This window comes from Cydia pomonella, chromosome 1 (genome assembly GCF_033807575.1).
Source record: "Cydia pomonella isolate Wapato2018A chromosome 1, ilCydPomo1, whole genome shotgun sequence".
In the NCBI taxonomy this organism is placed as follows: Eukaryota; Metazoa; Arthropoda; class Insecta; order Lepidoptera; family Tortricidae; genus Cydia; species Cydia pomonella.
The window spans coordinates 23,282,170-23,308,678 of record NC_084703.1 but is presented as its reverse complement, the minus strand read 5'-3'; the positions used below and the strand labels follow the sequence as shown (position 1 = coordinate 23,308,678).

The following is a 26,509-nucleotide window of genomic DNA, read 5'->3' as shown; positions in this document are numbered from 1 at the left end:
TATTTTGGCGCTACTACGCATGCCATTACGCTTTTATCTTTTCTTTTTCTTTTTTGTGTTTTTTTTTTTATATTATTACTATGAGATAACTAACAGGGGAACGAAAATTTGATTATTTTTACGCTACGACGCATTACGCAGCCCTATAAAGATTTCTGAATGACTGAAAAAAAAACGTTATAGGGCTGTATCTCCTAAACCGTGCGTCGTAGCGCAAAAATAATGAAATTTTTGTTCCCCTTTGAAACGCATAAACAAACACAAAAAAGAAAAAAAAACGCAAAAAGACAAAAAAAAGAGCATTTTGCTTATAGGTTTTAGACGTGTGCGCCGATTAAAAAATGATCGGCGGCGGAGTTTGCCAAAAAATCGGCGGCGACGGCGTGAAATCGGCGTGACCTTGACTTTCAGGTTTCTTGAAAATTTGATCAATTCAGATCACGGGTCGATGAATTACGTATAGTTTTGAATAAACTGTGAGTAAAATATGGTTTGTAAATAATAAAGGATAGGTATAATAACTTGATTTCCGTAGTAACTGGCTTGCATTAAGGGGTTACCTGTTCCCAATGACCTTCGATCCGAACTGTAAGTCTCCATATTCTCATGATTCCCATAAAAAATGGACACGTTTGCCATTCATTCGGCCTAAATTCATGTGTTTTCCCACATCGTGCATTGGAACCGCACAACATGCCAAAAGAATCCAAGGGGTCACCCATGGCATGTTGTGAAGAGCTGAGTGGCGATATTGAGGTCTCTGAGAACGGAGGGGTTTGTTGTTTTAGCTATCCAAGGTATACGAAGCAGTCTTCGTTAACACCACATCTCAAAGCGACAACCTTTGCCACTTCAAACTTTTTGAGGCTCCATGCTTCGGCACCATGCTGGAATATTGACAAGACGAGTTCTCGTACCAAGTACACTTTAGTTGCACGTCGAATACCTCTGTTCTTCCAGATCTTGTCGAGGTTAGCCATAGCACTCCGAGCCGTGCCAGCTCTGCGGCGTATCTCGGCGGTGCAATCACCGGCACTGGTTATTAACCCAAATATACAAACTAGCTCGCTTTTTCGTAATGCAGAGTGCGTCGGTAACTGGGTGTATGTTTGCCCTGTCTACTACCACTACCATTACTTTGGTCGTGGAATGGTTGATCTTTAGACCTCTCTAAAACTTTCATCTTCAATTTTCTTCAGGAAAGCCGCCATTTCAATATATTTCTTGTTATTATTCCCGTCAGGCAGGCGACAATATAGTAGCACAATTTGTTACAAGAACTTTTGTACCAAGTCATATTAGCCCCAGTGATCCAGGTGGCTGAACTGAACCATAGCAACAAGTGACAAGAAAATTTTGCTTCCCCTATTTACAGCTTGTACATATCCGCGGGGCAAGCGTTTGCGCGGTTCGCCAGATTGACAGTGAATCTCAGTCGCTCTCTCTCTCTCTTTCTATTTGTCGACATTTTTGGCACACGACTTAGAGTTATCGCACATCAATGTTCTCAGATTTTTTCTGGACTCCACTACATTTTAAGACGCAAGCAAATAAGCAAGGATGATGGTCGCAATATCAGCCAGTTAGTTTTACTTTTCTCTTCCACCTTGAAGCCCCAAGGAACATAGGCCCTGTGTTTTCGTTGATTTGTTATTGTAAGTATTTCCATGACTGCGCATGCTGCCTTCGTATGTGAGGCAATGTAAATTCACAATTAACAGGTGTAAATCCTACTTCATATATCGGTCCCTCATCTTTCTTGACGCTGGATACTGAGGATTACTCAGTTTCTTAAATCGGTTTGTCAAATAAATTCAAAATTCAAAAAAATATTCTGCAAGTAGGCCTCAAGGGCTCTTTTACAAGTCAATACAACATTTATAATAACATCATATAGTGACATGAAAAATACATAACAACATTTATAATAGTTTGTGCAACTGGCTATTCAGTTTAATTTAATTAATTGATATATATCTGACAACTGTAACACATGTAATACAAAAAAATCCATATTCTAATCCAAATACCAACTTGGAATAGTTAATTGTTAACACTCAAGGTCACGCCGATTTCACACCGATCATTTATCGGCGGCGGCGCCGTGGCAAAAAAGTCCAGCGACGGCGGCGCGCCGGCGCGGCGCACACGTCTAAATTAGGTTTTTTATGGTAGAATGCCAAGACGTGCCATAATTTGACGTTTAAAAACAAAAGAATGTTGCCTTACAGGCCTAGGTGTATAAGGCTGTATGAAATTCCTTTACATATCATCTTCACTCATCGCGCCTGATATGTAGTATTTCCGGACCTAATTTGAAGTAAGTCATGTCAACATTTCATTACAAGTTTGAGAAAAAGTATTTTCCAACAAATATAGCATGAGGCTGTTTGTCCATTTTTAACTCATCCTTTGTGCATGTACAAACCTGGTGAAGGTGCATGTTCTAAGGTAATTAACAAGGTAAGCTAATGGAATTACAGCTAATACCATCATATATATTGTATTGTATTGTATGCGGGCGATTTTCCGCAACTCGACGACTTGCGCCTATTTTGCGTGACATGTTGGGGGTGGGCTAGTCCTGCCAGCCCAGCTCCTCGAGGAATCTTATAATTTATATGTTATGATTAATTAGTTACCTGTGCATTTTGTTCATTGTTTAAATGCAGTGTTGGAATAATATGAAAACTTTATCAAGTGACTTTTCCTCCAGTCGTCTCTATACTTCGCTTGAGAATGATGAAGCTTTATTTGAAGATTATTACGATTACGCATGGCCGGCAGCAGGCTGTAGGAAGGTATTGAGTAATGTCGTTGGTTGCAGCATCCTGGCGTACAGACGGTGTCGACGAGTGTCGCCGCGGCGCAGATGCAGGGCCAGATGGCTGCGGGCGCGGTGGCGGCACCGGCGGCCGTGGCCTCGCCCGCGCCCGCGCCGCCGCCACAGGCGCCCACTGTCACTACACAGGTGCTGGACATTTTACCTTATTCAATTGCGCGCTTCCACGTACACTTTAACGTGTACTTGGGCTTTTAAAATATTGTAAACATTTTATAGTCCAAGGTTAACTTGGTATTTTTCAAACAGCATGGGTACGGTACGGTGACACTTGTCATCTCCATTCAATTCATAACCTTAAAACGAAAAATTTCGCAAAATACTCTAAAAACGATCTCATACATTTAGAATATAATAGTACATTACGATACAAGTGCGAAAAATAGGAAATTCGAAACGAGTGGCGATAAATTAAAACACGACCGAAGGGAGTGTTTTAAATCGACACGAGTTGCGAATTAACTATTCGCACATGTATCGTACAACGTTTTACAGTACATATGGCCCTTTAAATGTTCGACACAGTAACGTAATATGCTACTTCTCGCACTAGTGCTATAAAGTAGCCCCATATGTACTGTAAAAAATATAATTTAACTTATATTAGACTTTTTCTACTGAGTACGGCGAAATTTAATAAAAAGCTATATGTCTGCCTCACCTGTCTATAAGGTGAACTCATACAACACGGAAGTGGATATGTTTAGGGGATGAAACTACGCGATATAGTCATTTCAAATCAATTATCAATTATGTATTGTTTCCAGAAACCTTCAGACAATACAAAAGAAAAATGCAGAAACTTTTTGGCAAATCTTTTGGACTTGTCAAGTAAAGAACCCAAGTCCGTTGAAAGAAATGTGAGAAATCTCATCCAAGAGTTGATTGACGCGCAAGTGGAACCAGAGGAATTTTGTGATCGACTCGAAAGGTTACTAAACGCTAGTCCTCAACCGTGCCTCATAGGTTTTTTAAAGGTTAGTATCTTGAACTATGTTAAGTTGGGAAAATGAATCATTTAAATAAGGGAAAAATGAAGCATTTAAATGAGTAACGTGTATTTTTTAATAGAAAAGTCTGCCTCTTCTGCGACAATCCCTGGTGACCAAAGAGTTGGTAATTGAAGGAATCAACCCGCCGGCGCCGCACGTGGCTTTCTCCTCGATTCCGGCGCCGCCGCACCAGACCATCATGGCCACATCCAACGTGCAGATGGTAAGCAACTCTTATTCACTTTACTCCTTCTCTTCGATAAAAGTACTAATCTATACTACGTTTTTTTTTAAAGATTAGAATTTTACTAATCTCAAAAGTAGTGGCAATTAACATTTTCCTCCGAAGTGCTAGGGTTCCTATGATATCTAATATTGCGGTACACTGACGCATTCAGGCTGCTGCAGTAGTGTCGGAGCACTAGTTTCCAAATATATTATACATTTACAAATCTTACAATTACATTACATTAAAATTTGGGAGCGACTAATTAATAACTGACTACAACACCTCATAAGTCTTACACCAAATCAATGTGGCTTCGTGTCCGGAAGAAGCACATCAGATACAATTCAAACTTTACGTATTCTGCTGGAAAAGGCAAAAGCAAACAAGCGTAACATATGATATTCATAGACTTGGAAAAGGCGTTTGACCATGTCCCTCGAGATCTCATATGGGAATCGCTCAGGCAGCAAAACGTACAGTCAGCGTCAAATACTTTGTAGCAGTCAAAGTGGCCAAATAGTTCGGTACACCATACTAAATATAGGGTGTACCGAACTATTTGGCTACTTTGGTTGCTACAAAGTATTTGACGCCGACTGTACCAGAGAACTACATTTATCTGATACAAGACATGTTCGACGCTATCACCACCCAAGTTGTTAGCCCAGCAGGTTCGTATTCGCGGGCTGGGTTTCCGCAACTCGACGTCGCAATTCGCGCCTATTTTGCGTGATGGTGGGTTGACGGCACTACTCCTGCCAACCCAACTCTACCAGGAAGCCTAGCAGACCCTTGATGTTGCCGACGACTTCTGGGAGAGACCCCGGGGAACCGAGGTATTGTGCCCGGTATTCTGCCACCCCTGGGCATTCAAGAATGACGTGGGCGGCTGTCTCCTCCTCCTCCATGCACGCTCTGCAGAGGGGGCTATCTGTAACACGTAGGGTTAATAGGTGTTTGTTTAGTGGGGCGTGGCCGGTTATGGCCCCAGTCAAAAGCCGGAGCTGTGGCCTCTTCAGCTGTCTCAGCCTCCTCGACAAACCGGGGTCGATTGTCGGGAGGGCCTCCTTCGCCTGCCTGCACGTGCCTAGGTTAGACCAGTACTGTTGGTGTTTTACCTTGGTGTTGCATCTCAGCATGTTCCGGAGCCAGGCATAAGGTAGAGGTATGATTGGCTCCGGTCCTGCCACCCTCAGTTCCGAGCCACAGCCCAGCAGGTTAAAGGTGACAGGTTTGAAATAGAGGTAAGAGTTCATCAAGGTCCTACACTGAGCCCAATACTTTTCAACACTACTATGGATTACTTTACCAAACACTGTCAAAAGTCGCTACCGTGGAACTTACTTTATGCAGATGATGTAGTTTTAATCTCGGAAAACGTCGACCACCTACAACAAGACAAGACTTAAACACCTGGGTAGAAGTGCTTAAAACCAACGGTTTGAAGATAAGTAGGAAAAACCGAACATATATCCTGTATCTTTGACGGGTTAACAGACCCTGAAACTATCAACATCTCGATAGGAGACACGCCAATACCCAGAGTGTCGGAATTTAAATATTTAGGTTCGATAGTGTCCAGCGACGGCAAAATTGATAGCGATTTTACTCACCGTACCACTACAGGCTGGATGAAATGGAGACAGCTTACAGGAGTCATGTGCGATAACAAAATGCCGCTAAAAACCAAAGGAATACTGTACAAAACAGCAATAAGACCCACGGTTTTGTATGGATCGGAGTGCTGGGCTACAAACAAATACCACCTTAATAAGTTACACACTACCGAAATGCGTATGCTGCGATGGTCAGCTGGTGTCACACTCTTAGATAATATCCGGAACGAGTACATTAGGGGAAGTTTTAGAGTCGCGCCAATAATCGACAAAGCCAAAGAAAAACGCCTTAGATGGTACGGCCACGTCCAAAGACGCGAAGAAGACCACCCGGTAAAATTGGCCTTGAACCTGCCTGTAACCCAGCCACGCGACCATGGAAGACCACCCGCCACTTGGCTGACGACGATCGAAAGAGACCTTAAAGAGGCTCAAATTGACAAAAACGCCGCACGAAATCGTGCTCAGTGGAGGTCTTTATGCGGACGAGGAGGGCCGACCCCAAGTAAATGGGACTACCGGTCTAGGGAAGAAGAAGATACAATTACATTACATAATAAAATAGCATCTTAAAATTTAAATAACAATATATTATATTAAATTAAAATTCAAATAAGGGCCTGCATCCCGGGTCACCCTGATCCCGTCACAATAGGCTTGTGGTAGCCCCTCCAGCGCTCGTGCAGCGGGCTGGCGTCCCACTATCTCATCGCCGACAGTAGCGTGTTGGAAGAGGCGTAAATTGCCTTCCTGGCGGTGGCGCTTCTCGCGCGAAGCAGCAAGCAAGCAAAGCAATGGTAAGCGGTTTTCGTAGTCTGGATGTTGCCATATTAAGGGTGTCACATGTGCGTTTATGACTTATGAAGCAATTGTTTCTACTATACAACCTAAAATAAATAATTAATTTGAGCTATCGTTTTATTTCGTCCTCTTGACCGCGGCGAGCTGTGATTGGTCCATTTCATTGTAGTTGACGAAACCGTTTCGAAATGAATATTATAGTTGAGTTGGGAGCCCATACATGAAAAGTACCCAATTACAGTTTGGTATACGTACGATATCTTAATTCAACCATTACAGTCGACGAGTAGAAAAACATATTTTAGTTGGTTTTGGCCGGTGAACCATGGATTTCCGCCGTTGATTATTGTAATAACGAATTCACTAAATCATACTGGTTGATAAGAATATATAAAGTTGTGCTATAATGGTTATCTGTTCATTTTAGGTAGTTTATTTAAAGGCTTTCAAATAAAATTAAGTTTGTAAAAATGCCATAGTGTATCGATATGATTTTATCGACATGGCCACAACTTTTGGCTACTCATTGTTAATCGTACATAACAATTTGGCTGTGTGTGTGCGGCTACGGTGATAGCTGGCTTAGACTCCATCTTTAGGAATATTATATTATATCTATGGATCGAGAGTGTGTGGTATTGAATAACCGCGTAGCCACATGGAATGCGCGCGATCAGATACGGCACGTTGCATAATCGCGATTTTTTTGAGTCCACACTAACGATCATGATACGCATGTGAGCTACGATACGGTGAAATGATACAAGTGTAGACCCAGCTTTAGGTGCAGTGTACAGTTAAAGTTTAATTAAAGAAGTTGGTTGGCATTCTGGTGACCTGAAATGATTCGTGAGCTTGATAGTCCAGAAATACCTATCAGTCTCTTTTTAGCAAATATTTGGTCATATTTAAACTTGGTGCTTGTCTGGTGGTTTCAGACTCAACAACGCTCCATTCGTAATTTGTTTGACCTCGAAGTTTTGTCAAGTCTTCCTGGAGTACTTTCAATGATATCAAAATCAATTGTGACCATTACTATAACGACGTTAATGAACCTGTTTACATACAAGATGGAAACTGGGAACATACAGCGTTTTTTATAAAAATCGTAACTTATTTTGTACCTTACCTATTATGTCGCAAAAAGGTACATATTGTAATATTTTGCACGAAAACTGAAGTCAAGTAAGATTAAGAGCTTGTAAAAGACTTGCCTGCTCTCAACGGCGGTGCATAATAAAATGTGTATGCAAAATGCAAAGCAACTAAAAGTTTGGTAATGTCTAACATGTTCGAGTTAAGTGTTAGTCGATGGATCCTATACAAAATCGAACTTCAAGCAATCGGCCGGGTGCAAGAGGGCTTGGCGGAAAAACAAAAACTATCGGAGCGCTTGATGTGGCCAAAAATGGCGAAAACCCTCGCGGTGTGTCGGTATTTTCCGGTTATTATGTTCGCGATAAACTCAAAAAAGTAGTAAACGGATTTTCATCTGGTTTTCACCTATCAATAGAGTGGGCTCTTGAGGAAGGTTTAGGAGTACAATTTGTTAAGGTTTTGTGTAAATGGTTTGCTAATGATGTCGGAAGAAAACCACGCGTCTAGGAGCTTTAATCGTAAACGCTGCCTAATCCGTTTGAGTTACTATAACTTTACCATCATGCTTTTTAAGCTGTAATGAAAATTTTCAGGTTCAGGTTGCAAGAGGGATATTAATAAAACAAGTTACACTTTAGATTAATTGCTTTAAAAAAACCCCAGTTGCTCTACAACGTTGGTGGTTCATTCTTTATAAATAAACGTTTTTTCCCTATTTAATTGTTGTGTAATTCAAAATAAGAGCTTAAATGACTTTTTCAGCCTGTAATATCAACTATTCTGAAAATAACTCTGGCTGGGACTTCTTAAACATACTGTAATCATTTCGTGCAAAGTGCCTAGTGTCCTGGTCATCATAAAGTCTCGTGGTTTGTCAAATCCTGAGGCTGTCCAAAAAAAAACATGAAGCTGAAATGAAATTTGAGTATATTATTATGATATAAACAATAATCTTTGCTATATTACTATCTTTAATATAGCCCATGCAATTGGTACAATTTACCTAACATCAAATGAGGTAGTTCTGTTTTTTTAACCCTTTTCCAGGCTGGTGCGGCCTCTACAAGATTTTCCCAAAAAATTCAAATATATTCCAATTAATCCACCTTTGATGATTCATTTCAAGACAAGTAACATTTCCTGAAAGTGTAATCTAATTTGAACCTTAAATCGGAATGCTAAAGTTGAAATTCTAATGGCGCGTATGTGGTCGATAAATCGTACTATGCCTGGAAAAGGGTTAATATGTTGGTAGTGATGAATCCAAGTTTTTGTGTTATATGTATTGGTGATGTGAGTGATGAAATAGTAATGACAAATCTATGTTTTCCACCTCGAAAGCCCTTCGGATCATTGTGTGTATAATATACAGTATACTATACAGTACAGTGAGGGAAATTGTTATAACTCTTGTTATATGGACCAGGCTGGTCCTCTGAATCCACAGCACTCGTTTTGAAGCCAGCGTCTGAGGTAGCATTTCGTGTTCATCCTTTAAGACAGAAAATATATTGTAAATAGCTAACGCCCTGTTTTCTGCAGTTCTTTCTTCACGGAATGCAATATTTCCAACTCGCTGTAGAATAGTGTGAAGAGTAATGTTATAAGTGTTGTGCTAACTAGTGAGACGATGTTCTAACAGCAGTATTTGGTTTTGTGCGTAGTACGACGAAGATCCTACTTGCGCCTCTTGGCTGATGGCGACGTTACCATTAACTCGGGCTTACAGCGACGGCACGACCACCTTGACTTCTGTGAGGGCTATACCTGTAAGTGCCGAGTTTCAGGTGCGTCCCAAGTCATTTTGAATGAGCTTCGCTCGTGACTCGGTCTTAAACAGAATAAATTCCGTTCGAGTTCTTACACTTTGCATTGATACTTACTATGAAAAATGTAAGCATAAATGCGGCACATTCAACCGATTGGCAGTCACATTAATAATATGGGTAGTGAACACCAAATTAATGAGAACTTTTCAAAATTATGCGGAGTGGTCAGTACGGCCTGTGGGCGAGCCGAGCTCTTCGCGGGCGTGTTAGCGCATAAACCATCTCATGAGCAAGGCAGGCTCACACATTTTCATGTTTACACCTCCCTGTGCTTATTTACAAGCACTTCATGTCATTTTACAACTTTGCCAGATTTTTTTCGTTTAGATAAGTCTCGGCGATATCCTTGTGATTTTATTTTGCTATTTCATATAACCCAATGTTTTAATAGGTACATTAACTTGTTGTCCATGTATTCTGTGCTTCCTCTGAGAATGCCTCTTTTATATTGTAGGTTGTTGTATTAATGTTCAAAGTTAAAGAAATGTTAAATGTGATAAGTTACTTTTCTTCTGATCAATAAGTAAGACAAATTGAAATACAAATCGATTAATTACGAATCTATAAAATGGAACCTGGCTACAGTAGACCCCTGATTTAAACTAGTTAGATTTAGATAAAACTAACTCTGCCCCAACCGGCAAGCGACAGAGTATGGAAATGTCAAAATATGAAGATTTAAACTTTTAAACTGCCACTTCAGATCACTTCACTTCTTCTGCTTGTATGCATCTATGACAGACTATCTCTAGATTCTCTAGTCATACTTGTGACTATAATACGAGGGCTGCCTTTTAAGTTCTGTCGTTTGGTAAAACTAAAGACAATATAAGTGTTAATTGATATTTATTGTTTTTCAAAGTAATCACCGTGTTACGTATCACACGTTTTTCTTCGATCGAACCAGTTTTCGAAACAGTATACACTTATTAAAATCCGAAGTTGGGATCTCCAAAATGGCCGTTTTGTATGCCTCAACCGCTTCTTCAGGCGTTTGGTACCCTTGACCATGAAGTCGTTGCTTGATTTTTGGAAAAGTGAAGAAGTCATTGGGGCTTAAGTCTGGTCTATACGGCGGGTGTTCCAGATTTTCGATGTTTTGCTCTTTTAAAAACTCAATTGTCTGCCTAGCGGTGTGCGAGCTCGCATTATCGTGGTGCAGACTATACGACGTCTGGAGTTATTTTTTCGGAACTCGCTGATAACTTCTGGTAAACAAACATTGGTATACCAGTACGCATTGACCGTTTTACGATCCTCTAGCACGGTGGTGGGAACGAGGCCACTTTTCGCTACAAACGTGGCGACCATTTTTTCAAAGTGCTCCGTGAGCGTATCACTTCGGCCGGTTTTGGCTCATCTTGGAACACCCAAACAGTCGACTGCTGTTTAGAATCCGGATCGTAGGCACATATCCAAGACTTGTCACCACTGATAATGTCGTAAACGTGTTTAGAGTTTCCTCGGTTGAATTTTCGAAGAGTTCTGCGACACCATCTAACGCGAGCCGTTTTTTGGTCTTCACTGAGTAAATGTGGTATCCAGCGTGAGATCAATTTTTTACGCCTAAGTGGTCATGCAAATTAATTTTGAACACTGGTCCCTGAAATACCCAATGAAGCTTCTATCTCGCGGTATGTCGCATGGCGATCTTCGACGATCAGCTGCCGTACAGCATCAATGTTCTCCTGATTCGCGGCTGTTTTTGGTCGCCCTTCACTATGCCTATCAATAAGACTAGAGCAACCACGTTGAAATTCTAAATACCAACGTTCCATAATGCAGAGGCATGGTGCTTCATTATTAAAAACAGTAGTCAACTCTCCAAAGCACTGAAGACGCGTTAAACCTCTTTTGAAGTTGTAAAAAATTATCGCACGTTTATTTTCCTTCGAAATTTCCATTTTCACAACTGACTTGTCAACTTTGAACCGACGCTGTACTGAAATGATTCGGCCGATCTCGAGTCATTCTTTTGATTTCGAGTTCTGAATTCAAATATTTTACGATGATACTAGTGAAGTTTGAAGTGAAAACTTCTTTAGCGGCGCTGTGACTTTTGTGATGGGGAAAAAATGTTAAACTCGCGACAGGGGTCACGTGACCGACAAATTGAAAATTCGTAAGACGGACACGTGACATCATAGTGACGTGCAAATTGAATTTCATCGAACCATGGTTATTTTTGAAAAATCGTATCTCAAGTGTGACATTTTATTTTCTTCGTAATCAAAGTGCTAATTGCGTTGTATTGCTGTGTTAATTGTGTTGTATTGTATCTTTGTGTTGTTGGGTGTCCATAATTGTAGATACTCCAATTTTTCCTTATCAAAAAGTTAAATAACAGAAAAGAAGCGTGATTGTTTTACTTAATATAATGGTGAACCATTCATTAACATTTACTAATTGTTTAGGCTGTACGAGGGCGGTTTGAGTAGTCAGTGAATTTTAACATATAAACTTTTTAATTACAATTCTGAACTCCTTGGTAGCTGGCAGTTTTTTTTTAAGACGGGGCAATAAAAAAGTTTTTGAGGCGTATGTCAAATACGATCGGAAAATTGTTGGAAAATGGAGAAAAGCGAATTTCGTGTGTTAATTAAACATTACTTTTTACGTGGAAAAACTATTAAAGAGACTGAAAACTGTTTAAAAAAATATTATGGGGAATCTGCTACTTCTCATAAAATGGTAAATAAGTGGTTTACAGAATTTCGTTCAGGACGTACCACTACCAGTGACGCAGAACGCTCTGGAAGGCCGATTGAAGTGACCACTGATGATGTCGTGAATAAAGTTCACGATATTTAGTTAATAGTGAAGATTCGTGAGATAGCTGAGACTGTACACATTTCATCTGAACGAGTTTTTCATATCTTGCATAATATTTTGAATATGAAACAGCTTTCCGCAAGATGGGTGCCGGGTTTGCTGACAGCCGATCAAAAACGACTTCTTGCAACAACTTCCGAGCAATGCTTAGCCAAATTCAAGTGTAATCCTAATGAATTTTTACGTCGATTTGTGACGGTAGATGAATAGTGGATCCACCATTATACGCTAGAGACGAAAAATCAGTCAAAACAGTGGACTTCTGCTAACGAACGGGCCCCAAAGAAAGCGAAAACCGTTAATTCGGCAGGAAAGGTAATGGCCACTGGTTTTTGGGACAGCCAAGGGGTTATTTATATAGATTATTTAGAGAAAGGTATAACAATAAATGACCCTTATTATGCTACTTTGTTGGAAAAATTTAACGCAGAAGTGGTGAAAAAACGGGCACATCTGGCAAAGAAGAAAATCCTTTTTCACCACGACAATGCCCCTGCACACTCGTTTAGCAGTCGCCACAGCCAAATTAGTAGAATTGCGTTACGAAATACTGCCCCACCCACCTTATTCTCCAGATTTGGCCCCCTGTGATTATTTTTTATTCCCAAACATGAAGAAATGGCTCGGTGGGAAAAGATTTTCATCAATTGAGGAAGTTATAGCTGAAACTGAAGCATATTTTTCAGGGTTTGACAAAAAATTTTTTTGGAGGGGTTGAAAAAACTGGAACATCGTTGGATGGAGTGTATGGAGTTGAAAGGAGATTATGTAGAGAAATAAAACTAAAAAAGGTGAAAGTTTTTTGCAAAAAGTCACTGACTTATCAAACCACCCTCGTAGTCCTGCTCACGTCTCATGAATTACTCTGTATGTGTATATATTAACACTAAAATTCGCATTTCAAAATATCTTCCGCACTTAAATTTATTTACGTGTAGGTATAATAGAGAATTCTCTTTTTATAATACTACTACTCAATTTCTCCAAAATATCAAGAATGCACAACGTTAATATTCAAGTTTTCACTTCTGCCGGCACTCCCGGAGTGCAACCCGATTTTTTTATAAAATCGCGGGAGGTTTGCAAACGACAGAACTTAAAAGGCAGGCCTTGTATAATTATGAATATGCAATTGGCTATGTGCGGCATTTTGGTGACCTTTTGCTGTTATGGACCACTTTAGTTTTAAGGCGGTTGTCAAATGTAAAAGTTTGAGCCCACGAAATGTCGTGCGATGTCATGTATCGTCATTAGCTTTCCCACTACGCACTTCGCCAAAAGTCAATTTTATTAATTTGGCAAGTATTGCATTCGCATACTGAGTCTTTAAATGACTGTAAGTTTGAAATCGAATAATAATACGTATTTATGTGTCGCGTTATATTTGAGAGCTTTATTGTAAGGATAGGTTTTATGCGAGGACACGTTGTGATGTGTACCGTAATGAGCAGTTGTGTTGGTAACTCAGCCCTTGGACGATGATGGCACAAGCCCCACACTGACGACGCTGCTGCCGCCCGTGCTGCCGGCCAGCATGGCGCCGGCGCTTGTCCCTACTGCTAAGACTATTAGCGTTGTGTCGGTGCAGACTCCCAACCTGCAGGTTTGTTTGCTGTCCCAACGGATCTTACGTGCATCGGTGTCAACTTGTAGTCTTATTTGCTCGTTTGTCGATAGTTTTCCTTCAACTGGTACGAGTTGCCATTTGCTTTTTAATGAAATGAGTGAAAATTTAAAATAGTTGTCAGGATCACGTTAAACATCCGTGTTGCATATATCGGTAATATTAAGCACATATTTTATAAAGGTGCTTCGTAACAATAATACAATAGTACAACTCGTTAAGGTTGGCCAAAGGTTTATGTTGGGATCACCTTGCGGAAGGTGCCCATAAAGTTTCCTAATCTTAATTTTGAAAGTACTTTTTATTCATGTGAATGTAAATTTAGCAAGTCTTTGTTTTATTTCATGTAAAAAAGCTTCAGCTCTGTCGTGTTAGCCCGCGAGCCTGGAACAGATTTACATAACCAGCATCCCGGGTGGTAAGTGGTAAAGTGGTTAAGAGCGATGTGTAATGAGCCCTCGTGGACCTGACCCTGTTTCAATCGGGATGCGTTGACTCATTTTTTGTTTGGGTGTCTGCCGTTCCTCAACCCACCAACAGAGCGGCAGCTGTCGTCCACGAGGGTTCATTACACATCGCTCTTAAACACTTTACGAGTTATCGCCCGAGGTGCGATGACGAACTTAGCGCTTGGCCCGCGGTCTGTGTCAGATTATTTTACTGGCTCAAACTGCGATTAGCTGTAGTGCATGTTTTTTTACAATAAGAGGCTTAAAACATTTGTATTATTTTGAATATTTTAATTATGCTGTTAAAATAAATTGGTATCGTGTGGGTATAGTTAACCATTAAAGCATTTTAAAATTAATTTAATCGTGATGGTCAAAATTTATATATTGTGGTAGCGCAAGGGAATTCCAAAGAGGGTTGTTAGGTTTGTGTAACTTTCGGTACCCAAATAAATAATTTAATAAGTTATTAAATATGTACCTACTTTGCTACGTTTCCTTCAACGTAGGCTTACTGGATACCAATTAAATGTACTGCAATATGTTAGGAATGAGGTTAATGTTTGTGTTATCGGCATACTCAGTTTACGCATAAGATATATTTATGTGCTTACTCGTGTATGCATCGTTGTTGATATAATATATAACATATCATTGATATTATTGCAATACAGGCCTCAGGACCGCTTCGTCCACAATCCTATTTCGTCACTTTTTTAAATACGACTCGTAAATCGTCACCTTCCTAACTCGTCCACATCACTATTATGGTTACAGTCCCAGATTCCTACTTTGACCACAGTTCCGGCTCGTCAACATTATTGTATCATGAATTATCCTGACTGCTTTCTATAAATGAGACAACATCGGCACTTTACATTTACTTTTGCATTGCTTTTTTAGTTTTTTACTACTGAAAAGTTTTGTTGGCCAGTCATTTTCACCTCCACCATACCATAGGGACCATATAGGAATGTGGACGAGTTAGCACTGTGGACCATATAGGAATGTGGACAGGGTAGGAAAGTGACTGAATAAATGAATCAGAACAGTGGACTATAATATGACAATATTGTCAAGTTAAGAAGGTGACGAAATAGGATTGTGGACGATGCGGTCCTGAGCCCAATACAGCTACTGCTTGTTCCTAGCAAGAGAATCGATGGTGATAGTGGTAATAACGAACCAAGTGTTTTTGATCGACATTTCGTTATTTTAACGATATGGAAACATGGCATTACTGTAAATAGGACCATTGTCAATGTTATCTACTATTATTTTTGCAATTACATATATGATTGATTGATATTAATATTAATGTACGAACATGAACGTTATTTATGCCATTTTGAAAACAGAACTAGAATGCACTATACGATAATCATCTTCACTTCCTCGTAAATAACTACATATTTATTACAACAGAATAGAACACTGCCATGAAGTCCACTTATTTGATTGTACTTGGCTCTTGGTATTGTACTAAAGCAAACCACTGTTACGAGATCGGGATATTTATACAACATATAAATGTTTTTTTTTCTTTCCTTTATTAAGAAACAAACGGTAAATTACAATATGCAGTATTATTAACTATTGCATTTTAAAGTTAGACCTACGGTTTTACATCGAAATCTCGATCGAATTGAAATCGAGAACCGAGGGAAATAAAAATAATCCAGAAGGATATTCCAAAAAGTATCTTATACCTTTAAACGAGCAATTCTTGTATATATATATATATATATATATATATATATATATATATATATATATATAAAATTTGGTATATGGGGGTTTTTGGGGGTATACAATCTATCTAGATTAGTCTTATGTTTGGGAAAACGCGTGTTTTCGAGTTTTCATGCGTTTTTCTTTCGACGCAGAATATGGTCGCTAATTTCGTGTTGCCGGCCACTGTCCGTCTGGTCCAGCGGGTTAAGACGCGGACTGCTAAACGAGTGTTACGGGTTTGAATCTCGCCCGGTGACTAACTTTTGTTTTTTTTTTTATATGTTCAAGTTTATATATTTTTTTTATTTTTTATTGTTTTAGACAAGTTTAATTTAGTAAAAAAATGTAGTTAAGATTATCACCTATACACCACCATATTATAAATAGTTATAACCGAGCAAAGCTCGGTCGCCCAGGTACTAGGTATAATATGAGAAAAGTATGTACACGCTAGTAAATACCTGGTGACTCGGCCAAGTCGCTCGTTCGGTCAATTATGCGATTATATTGGCTTTAGGATCTATGGACCATAGACTAAATATGGTATTTTAACATTGAGCAACGATGATAAAGAGACTACAGATTTCATGCTTTTAAATGTTGTTTATCCTAACAATTTTAGTCTTCTTAAATAGTTTTTGATTCTATTCATGAAATTAATCTGAAGGTATCTCGGATTGTAATAATAAACTTTGTTTTTAGTTTATAGTAGCTTGGCATGAAAAAATCGACAGTGTTCCTTAGTATACACACACCTCCATGTTACTTACTTAATTGAGATTTTTTTTTCAGCCTAAACCTGCAGTAAAACCTGGAAATACAATAGCGGTGTTACAAAATATACCGGTTCATACAAAGATAAACGTGAGCAAAGTGGGAGGCAAAGCGATGACTGTCAATAGTAAAGCAAATTTCAATCGATCAGCGGCGGCGACCGCGGCGCTCTCCACAGTGTTGACCCCCGGAAAGTCGCTGCTGAAGGAGAAGGAGAAGAAGTCGTCCTCGCAGTACTCGCAGCCGTTCGTCGACGACAAGATGGCCGGCGACGACGACATCAACGACGTGGCCGCCATGGGCGGGGTCAATCTAGCCGAGGAGAGTCAGAGAATACTCGGCTCCACTGAGATGATCGGAACACAAATAAGGTGCCTCATTTCAAATATCAATTGCGGTAGTTTTCGCTAGTTTTACGGTTTTTTTACTGGTTGCTTTACTTTCCATAGTTCTGTATGTGTATATGTACCTCCTACCAGTTATTTTCTTCAAATCTAGGCGTTCTAGACTAAATACAACTTTAAATGGTAATCTGCACCTAAATGGAAACTGTTTCATAATATGATCAGGATATTAAATGAAACGCTAGATTACACCTAAATATACGTACAAACTTAAATGAAGTTATATTGGGGTTTATGAAATGTAAGGTCGTGCAAGGACGAGTACCTGGTGCCGACGGGGCTGATGTCGGCGCGGCTGAAGGCGGCGGCGGCGCGGCACGGGCTGGAGGAGCCGGCGCCCGACGTGGCCGCGCTGCTCACGCACGCCGTGCACGAGCGCCTCAAGAACCTCATCGAGAAACTCGCGCTCATTGCGCAACATAGAATCGACCTCGTTATAAAGGTAACTACTATTAGCCACCGATGACAACCAAACTATGTATATTATCTCGTAAGTAGGGTTTGCACGACGGATTTGAAATGTATGGGAAGATCCGCGGATGCGGATCCAGATCCGGATAATTTCATACATTTAGGATCCGGATGGCAAACCCTACTCGTAAGACTCAATGTGCATTATAATGTACACTCCGATTCAATTAATACGCATTTATTTTGTTTCATTGCTTTCTCAAACAAACGATATTCATATCAATTTACTATGCAACAAAGGCCAAGTTAAAAATAGGAAATATTTGTACGGTGCGCTTTACGAGGATAAACGACAATATATCTTCTAATGATTCTACATTGGAATTACTACACATTATCCTCATACTATTTATACCCGTCTGTTTAATTCAATTTCTAGTAACTACTCTTAAAATATAATCTGAATGATTTCTTTCTACAAGTCATATTTTCATGAGCCATGTACAAATTAGTTTTAAGCACTGCTTTTTATTTGCGATTTGTCATGATACGTATATTTCATACCAGTTTTATTGTTGAGTAAAAGACAACAGTGTTTTTTTATATACCGTAATAAAAAAGGAAGACACGACCAAAATTACCGTTTAGTTTTCCTTGTGTTTAACACCACACTGCATTGTAAACCTTAGAGCAAATATATAAGGCTAACTGCTGGTCTGTTAAGAGCGCTGCAATTCGAGTTGAGCGGGCGATTTAGGTATCATCATGCCAATGCGATTGCGCCACGCCGTTTTAAACACTGCATAGCGAATGTTTATTTCATAAATGTATATTTCATGTTGAACATGATGTATAATTATGTACATAATGTATGCTTCGGGGATGAATGTTGATGAAGTTGCATCGACTGACACTGGTAATCTCTACTAGTACCTATCAGGGGGACGAAACTGACCCTTTCGGGTATTATCGGCTGCGTTTGGTTCTGCATTGCTACGAGCAATTATTAGGGTTGGCACACCTTGTCGTCCCTTTGTGGGCACAATCACAGATAAGATAAGGTCTTGAATTTTGACAAACCTAAATAGCCGAAAAGGATAGTGCAATTCATTAGAAAGGGATAGCATGATTCTTCCCTGGATCGCTGTCAAACTGCTGTTTTATTACTTATTCTGTGCTAATATAGTCTATCTGTCTGTTACTTCTTCACGCTTAGATCGCTGAACCTGTTTCAATTAAATTAGTAGATAGTTTGAAGCCCGAGCACGGATATAGGATAGTTTTTATCAATCATCATCATCAATAAACATCAGTACCAACGTTCAACTTTCATGACAGAGTACGGTTTGCAGAAAAATAAATACAGCAAAAAATACAGTTATACTACTAAGTAATTACTTGTATTTTAAACCTTTGTTTCTTCGCTAAAATGTTTTAAAGGTTTGAACAGATTACTAAGATTTGTTCCATGGATTTTGCTGTTTTGATATAATTTAATGTTAACGATTTTGTTAATTCTGCAAGCCTCAGTTTTGGATCTTCCAACAACAAACTTAGCAATCATACCTAAGTGTATCGATATATTGTAACTCAACTTTTCTTCGCTTTAGCTATTATACACTTGCTTCACGCGAATTTAAAGTGTCAATTACAGATTTGATTTGATCATAATTAATATTAGGTAGCATTTATCCCTTTTGCCCCATCCATAGATGGTCGGATCCTATAGAATGAAATTAAAACAAAAAATATTACTTTGCTTATCCGCGAAAAGATAACGTGCTAGTCAATCAGTCCTAACCCGTTATACTTACTTGCTTATTTTTACGTGCAATTAATATTCCCACCCTCCCACCGCAAAAATAAATACGTAAATAAATATAACAACCCACCACCGAAAATACAAAACTCGAAACGTGTTTCGCCTCTCTACAAGGCATCCTCAGGAGATGTTGACGGTCTGAAGTCCGACGACTGTATAGAATGCTATACGCAATGCGATGAAATTTTTACTCACTTCGTAAAACACAAAATACTTACTCAATCCTGCCTTTACATTTTGGAAACTTGTAAATTTGTTCAACACAGAATTTAACACAAGACGGGGAGGCATACCCTCCCTACCTATCTACACACAATTCAAGATTAATGCCACCACCCTCCCGATTACAACCACATTCGTCTGGCCCTTTAAAAATGTCAATAAAACTATACAATAAATTACCTGAACAAATTAAAAACAAGAGAAAGAAAGTATTTATATATATATATAAAAAACACCTAGGTTGCGTTAATTTAAAACAGAGTATCTATGGCCGCCTCCTGTTTTCATCATCAATAGCATTTTCAGCGCGATCTAATAATGGGAAGTGGGTCTAATTTGAAATTGCTCACAAGATTTGACCAGAACAAACATATTACAAACAAACATTGCAAGTTAAATAAAAGCTTGTAAAAAAGAAAATAAACATTATTCATCAAATATTCAAATGTATTTATATTTTTACGAAAACAGAATTTGCTAAACTAATGACATAAATTGATACCTCAGCATTTGTCAAGTTGAATTTGACGACATGTAAAAATAATGTTTGTTTTTTTGAATTTGTCAGACCGACTCCAGGTACGAAGTGACACAGGACGTTAAAGGGCAGCTCAAGTTTCTGGAGGAACTCGACCGCGTGGACAAAAAGCGGCGGGAGGACTCCGAGAGAGAAATGCTGCTCCGGGCTGCCAAGTCCCGGTCCAAGAACGAGGACCCCGAGCAAGCCAAGCTCAAAGCGAAGGTGATTATTAATATATTATTTTTATAATATTGTTTGCTAAAATTCAACGAAATGTAACGTAAAATCTGTGTGTTACTCAGAACACATCGCGATCCAATTATTTTGTTTGAACATTATTTTCGGAAATTGAAAAAGAAAATGTTATTATTTTATTTCAAAACATGTTGTGTTGTATTTCGGGCTCCTACCCAAGTCAGTTGTGACCGCCTACGAAACTGGAGATCCTGGGTATTTATTAGTATGTTTATCACAAACATTTGTTTTGACGACCAGTCTGGCCTAGTGGGTAGTCCCCTCCCTACGAAGCCGATGGGTCCGGGTTCAAATCCTGGTAAGGGCATTTATTCGTGTGATGAGCATATGGATATTTGTTCCTGAGCCATGGGTGTTTTCTATGTATTTAAGTATTTATAAATACTTATATTATATATATATCGTTGTTAAAGTACCCTCAACACAAGCCTTATTGAGCTTACTGTGGGACTTGTCAATTTGTGTAATAATGTCCTATAATATTAATATTTATTTATAAATTTATATTTGAGTTGTATATGTTTTCTGTGTATTTAAGTATTCATATATATCGTCGCCGTAATACAAATTTTATTGTGCTTACTATGGAACTAAGTCGATTTGTTGAAGATTGGTCCGTAATATTCATTTATATTATTGTTATTTTAGGCCAAAGAAATGCAACGTGCGGAACTGGAAGAGCTGCGGCAGCGGGAGGCGAACCTGACGGCGCTGCAGGCCATCGGGCCGCGCAAGAAGCCGCGGCTGGACGGGCCCGGCGGCGGCGACCTCGTGCCCAACGGCGCCGCGCACTCCGCCACCGGCTTGGTAACTCATATTGCTCACTCCTAAACAGCCACCAAAAACTTTGTCGAAAGGGCCCATGATGAACTATATGTACGAGACAATCTGTCAAAAGTAAGGTCGAGGTAAAGTTATATACATATATTACAATATTTGAATAAAATAATAGTACATTGTAGGAGAGGCCGGATAACCGCTCAATAATGGACAAGTGAGTTTGAGGGTCGACACGGTAGTGGAGGCCCTCAAATAATATGAGTCCATCTTTAGCGTTTCCGGCCGAGGCATTGCATAGTGTTTTTCACGACTACTGCGAGGAAATAAGAAAACATTTGCATAACTATAAATACTTTAATAGACATTAATATTTATATTGGTGGACAATTATTGAAAGAAAGCGATATATTTTTGCCAGGAACATTTATATTTTCTTCACTAGATGAACTCATTTTTATAGCGTAGATACGTGTTTCTTGTACTTTATAGTCAAAGACAATTTACACTATCCAATTCAATAAGTGTTTTCCGATCCCGCCTTTTTAAAATTACTTTTAAGAGGCGTTTTTAAACCTACTCTAAACTTAGAAGCGTTTTTGCTAAAAAACCACAAAGAGCTACAAAAGTAAAAACTAAAGTAAAAAAGTTGCGCCAAAAAAAGACCCTTTACCATCACGAATGACAGCTATAATCATATAGCAATGATTGCCTACTTTCCAGCTAGGTTTTAGACCATCTCTTGCCACATTTCCGAACAGTGGCGTGAAAAGTTTCTTTATTAGCTTCGCTCGGGTGAGGAAAACGTGCGCGCCGCCTTGGCCGAGGCACGTCTACACTGACCGTATTGTGCGTGACGAAATTGCCTCGCGCGTATTTTCGGTCTGTGTGAACCCGGCTATACGTAATAAAATGATGTGCAAGTGAAAGTTGACACATGAACGTTTGACGTAAGCATACTAATGATGATTTGTGTGGCGCGCAGAGCGGACGCAGCCAGCTGGCGCTGCGCTCGCGGCTGAAGCGCATCAACCACCGCGACATGGTGTTCCTGCTGGAGCAGGAGCGCGACACGGCGCACTCGCCGCTCATATACCGCAGTTACCTCAAGTGACCGGCAAACCCCGACCACAGGCCCGTACTCGGCTATCCGCCGACCACCATCAATCCGAACTACAGCACCAACGAGAGGGTTCCAAGGAAAACGTATGTCGCACGATCTGCTAATTAGCAGCCAGGATCTGAATGACGAAGTTGTGAAACCACTGAACGGTGTGTCAGACACCCGACTTTACTTATTTCACTCTTCTTTGCGACTCGTGCTAACATATATCCGTTAGTGTCTGTATGTGATAGTAATGATAGGACTGACTTATTGAAATTATTCAAGACGTCAAACAGTATGATATGGTATACCTAAAAGTAAATTAAATTTGTATATACAATGTAAGGGACTGTTACATACATAATATATTAGTTTTTTGTCTATTAACAAAGAACGTAAGCGTTAAATGAATCAGGCTTTCTTCCTTCAGCTGTACATAGAGCTGCAGTCTTGCTAAATTATAAGTAATTGGGTACTTGACACATGTTGAATATTATAACAAAATTTAGTTAAATGGGTAGAAAATGAGCCATCCATTATAAAAAAGTGGAATTTAAAAAATTATATTGAGATTATATAAAAATAAAAGGCTCCGAAGTCTCAAAAAAAAAATTATTTTTTTGTCTTTCAAAAATAGAAAAGAAAAATGGTACCATTCGAATCCTTACATTTTAGTGAAAAATAAATTGTATGACAACTATACACATAAACGCAATATTTGAGGGTCAAAATGGCAATTTCCTTGATCCTCCATACATTTAGGACAGACTTATATGATGTGACGTCACATCACCTTATCATTTTGTTAGAGGCGTTTAAATCGTCAACTGCGAGCGTCAGACTTTAACTCTCATTTCTGACCTTTGTGTTGCTTAAATGCCATGAGTCCCATATAGACATTTGATCCTCAGGAAAATCAAGATCGTTTGACATTATTTACAAAAAACAGTCAAGTAGCCAATTATGAAGTTGTTGACAGCGTGGAACGTCGCATGCAACGCTCGTTAGCATAAGGTGAGACGCAAAAATATCAATAGTAGTTTCTACACTTGATAAAATACTGGTTTTGTAAGAATTTTCTACGTTAATTAATTATACATCATGTTTTTCATTATTGTTTAAATGTTTAATGAAATATTTACAAAAACATATTCATATTACAAATATGGGTTTACAAAAAATGTATCATTTATTTCTCAGCGTTATCTGTCTACTAAAATGAATATACAATAATGGTATTTTTCTTCTATTTACCGAAGTGGTCATTACTTTATCTTACTTTGTGAAGGAAAGGAAGGAAAAAATAGGTATGTTAAGGACTGCTATTAATCAATTTTTTTTTCTAAACATAAATACTTACGTGATGACATAATAAATAAAAAGTCATTACTCCCCAGGAAATAAAAAGGGGCTATACATCCCGATTCGCCCGCGTGCAATACTACGATGTGTGATAAAAACCATATTTTGCTTGAGATGATTAATGTATTTTAGAACAACTGTTTGTTGCAATCGTTAAGTTTAGTAACGTTTAAGCAGTTTTATACAGGTAACCTTTCTTATTTTAATAATATCGGACTGAGTTCTGGCCCCTGTTTCACCACGGTGACAATCACCTGATAGTGACAATTCGCCGTATATTGCTGGTCCAAGTAGGAAATATTGACGCTAGGTAGCGTCATCACTTATCGGCCTTGAAATGGACAGCAAATTGTCAATGTCAATAGGGTTCTTTCCATCTACAAATTTTAGGGCAGAATTGTATCCCAATAAATTCTTTTGGATTATAAGAACATGTTAAACTACTTTTAGGGGACCTGTAATGACCATAGTTTTGTAAATATTGAATTTAAAATACCTTTTGGCACACGTCACGTGACCAAGCTCGAAACGTCATTGAAGATTCTGATGACGTCACAACTCTCGGATTGACACTGTTGACAGTTAGGCGATAAACAACAAATGACAAATGTCAGTTGACAATTCGTATCTTCTACGTGCGTATGTAGTTATGTGTCAAACCGTAAACTGTGACGTCACACAATTTTCAAACAGCGTTTTGGGCGCGAAAGCATCTGTCAAAATATATTTTGCTAATTTAACATATTTAAAGCCGTTTTTGATATAAAAGTTGAATTTTAGGGCAACTTTTAATTAATATAGAATGTAATACGAGCGTTCCAAAAAATTGGAAACAACCCTATTGTCGGAGTGGTGAAATAGGCCCCTGGGAGCAGTTTTGACTTGTACATACCAGCATATTACTTAATCCTTTCACCAACGTTCTTAACTTTCGGTATCAGAAAACGCATTTTTTTTTTCTAAATTGCCATGTAAATTGTGTCTATTAAATCTTTTATAATTAAATTACTTGTGCAGGTAAAGCTTGCATTGATTGTGGATAGCTTTTCTATCTTATTAAAATTGTAGTAGCTGGGCTGTATTGGCTAGTATTTATAGTGCAATAAGATATAAATTGGTACATTCTTACACGCTAGCAGGAAGGAGATCGTCGTTGAGAATACAAAATCCGTAATGTTCTCGATTTTTAGGGTTCCGTACCTCAAAAGGAAAAAACGGAACCCTTATAGGATCACTGCGTGCGTCTGTCTGTCCGTCTGTCACAGCATATTTGCTCCGAAACTACTGGACCAATTTGGTTGAAATTTGGTACAGATATGTAAATTTGTGACTCAAAGGCGGACATGTAACTTAAATAAATGAATCTCAAACATAGGGGGAACTTTTGGGGGGTAAATTGTGTGATGTACGGAACCCTTGCAATGCGAGTCCAACTCGCACTTGGCCGGTTTTTTATTTATTAACAAATTGCGCGGCGTGCTTTACTAGTACCTACGCTACAATCTCTACATGAGTGCCACACGGTGGGCGGAAACGCTAAAAAAGCGGCCAAGTGCGAGTCGGACTCGCCCATGAAGGGTTCCGTACCATTTATGACGTATTAAAAAAACTACTTACTAGATCTGGTTCAAACCAATTTTCGTTGGAAGTTTGCATGGTAATGTATATCATATATTTTTTTTAGATTTTTCATTCCGTTATTTTAGAAGTTACAGGGGGGGGGGACACTTTTTTTCACTTTGGAAGTTTCTCTCGCGCAAACTATTCAGTTTAGAAAAAAATGATATTAGAAACCTAAATATCATTTTTGAAAACCTATCCTTAGATACCCCACACGTATGGGTTTGATGAAAAAAAAATTTTTTTTAAATTTTTATGACGTATTAAAAAAAAACTACTTGCTAGATCTCGTTCGAACCAATTTTCGGTGGAAGTTTGCATGGCAATGTATATCATATATTTTTTTTAGATTTTTCATTCTGTTATTTTAGAAGTTACGGGGGGGGGGGGGGGGGGGGGGGACACACTTTTTACCACTTTGGAAGTGTCTCTCGCGCAAACTATTCAGTTTAGAAAAAAATGATATTAGAAACCTCAATATCATTTTTAAAGACCTATCCATAGATACCCCACACGTATGGGTTTGATGAAAAAAGATTTTTTGAGTTTCTTTTCTAAGTATGGGGAACCCCCAAAATTTATTGTTTTTTTTCAATTTTTGTGTAAACATCATAATGCGGTTCATAGAATACATCTACTTACCAAGTTTGAACAGTATAGCTTTTATAGTTTCGGAAAAAAGTGGCTGTGACAGAATCGGACAGACAGACGGACATGACGAATCTATAAGGGTTCCGTTTTTTGCCATTTGGCTACCGAACCCTAAAAAGAGTACATTCGAAGTTTTTTCCGAACAACCTATTTTTAAATAGTACAATATGAATTATGATACACGTGTGCTAAGTTGGTCATGACACACGAGGCGACATTGTGCGCGCGAGCTGTAAGCGAGCGCGCAATAAGAAAGCCGATGTGGGTAATGACCAATGCACACGCGTTTCATACGACGTTTTTCAACACAATTGCGAGGAAAAAACAAAACTTATAAATTCGTTTTTTTTTGTCAAAACAGTAAAACTACAATGTTCAAAATGGTGGCGTACAATTTTAACATCGAATTATTGCACCAAAGCGTAGGCTGGGCTTGTAGGCACTTATTCGCCAGTTCGTTGAAGTAAGCTATTAACACGTTTTCCAAGAAAGACAGGGCGGTTTTGCTGATTTTTCATTGAATAAAAGTTTCATATGCCG

The 26,509-nt window shown here is 38.9% G+C and overlaps 1 protein-coding gene across 2 annotated transcripts in view; it reads left to right on the top strand.

Moving 5' to 3' along the window:
• The window catches only part of LOC133518059 (transcription initiation factor TFIID subunit 4), a 31,168-nt gene extending 7,723 nt beyond the window's left edge, over positions 1–23,445 (top strand). For both annotated transcript variants that reach the window (XM_061851628.1, XM_061851636.1), the window contains 8 exons: positions 2,828–2,971; positions 3,610–3,819; positions 3,914–4,057; positions 16,839–17,191; positions 17,471–17,666; positions 20,248–20,421; positions 21,103–21,261; positions 22,217–23,445. In XM_061851628.1, coding sequence (XP_061707612.1) covers positions 2,828–2,971; positions 3,610–3,819; positions 3,914–4,057; positions 16,839–17,191; positions 17,471–17,666; positions 20,248–20,421; positions 21,103–21,261; positions 22,217–22,345 — 1,509 coding nt within the window. In that variant the 3' untranslated portion in view covers positions 22,346–23,445. The remainder of the gene's footprint in view (positions 1–2,827; positions 2,972–3,609; positions 3,820–3,913; positions 4,058–16,838; positions 17,192–17,470; positions 17,667–20,247; positions 20,422–21,102; positions 21,262–22,216) is intronic.
• The last annotated feature ends 3,064 nt before the right edge of the window (positions 23,446–26,509 follow it).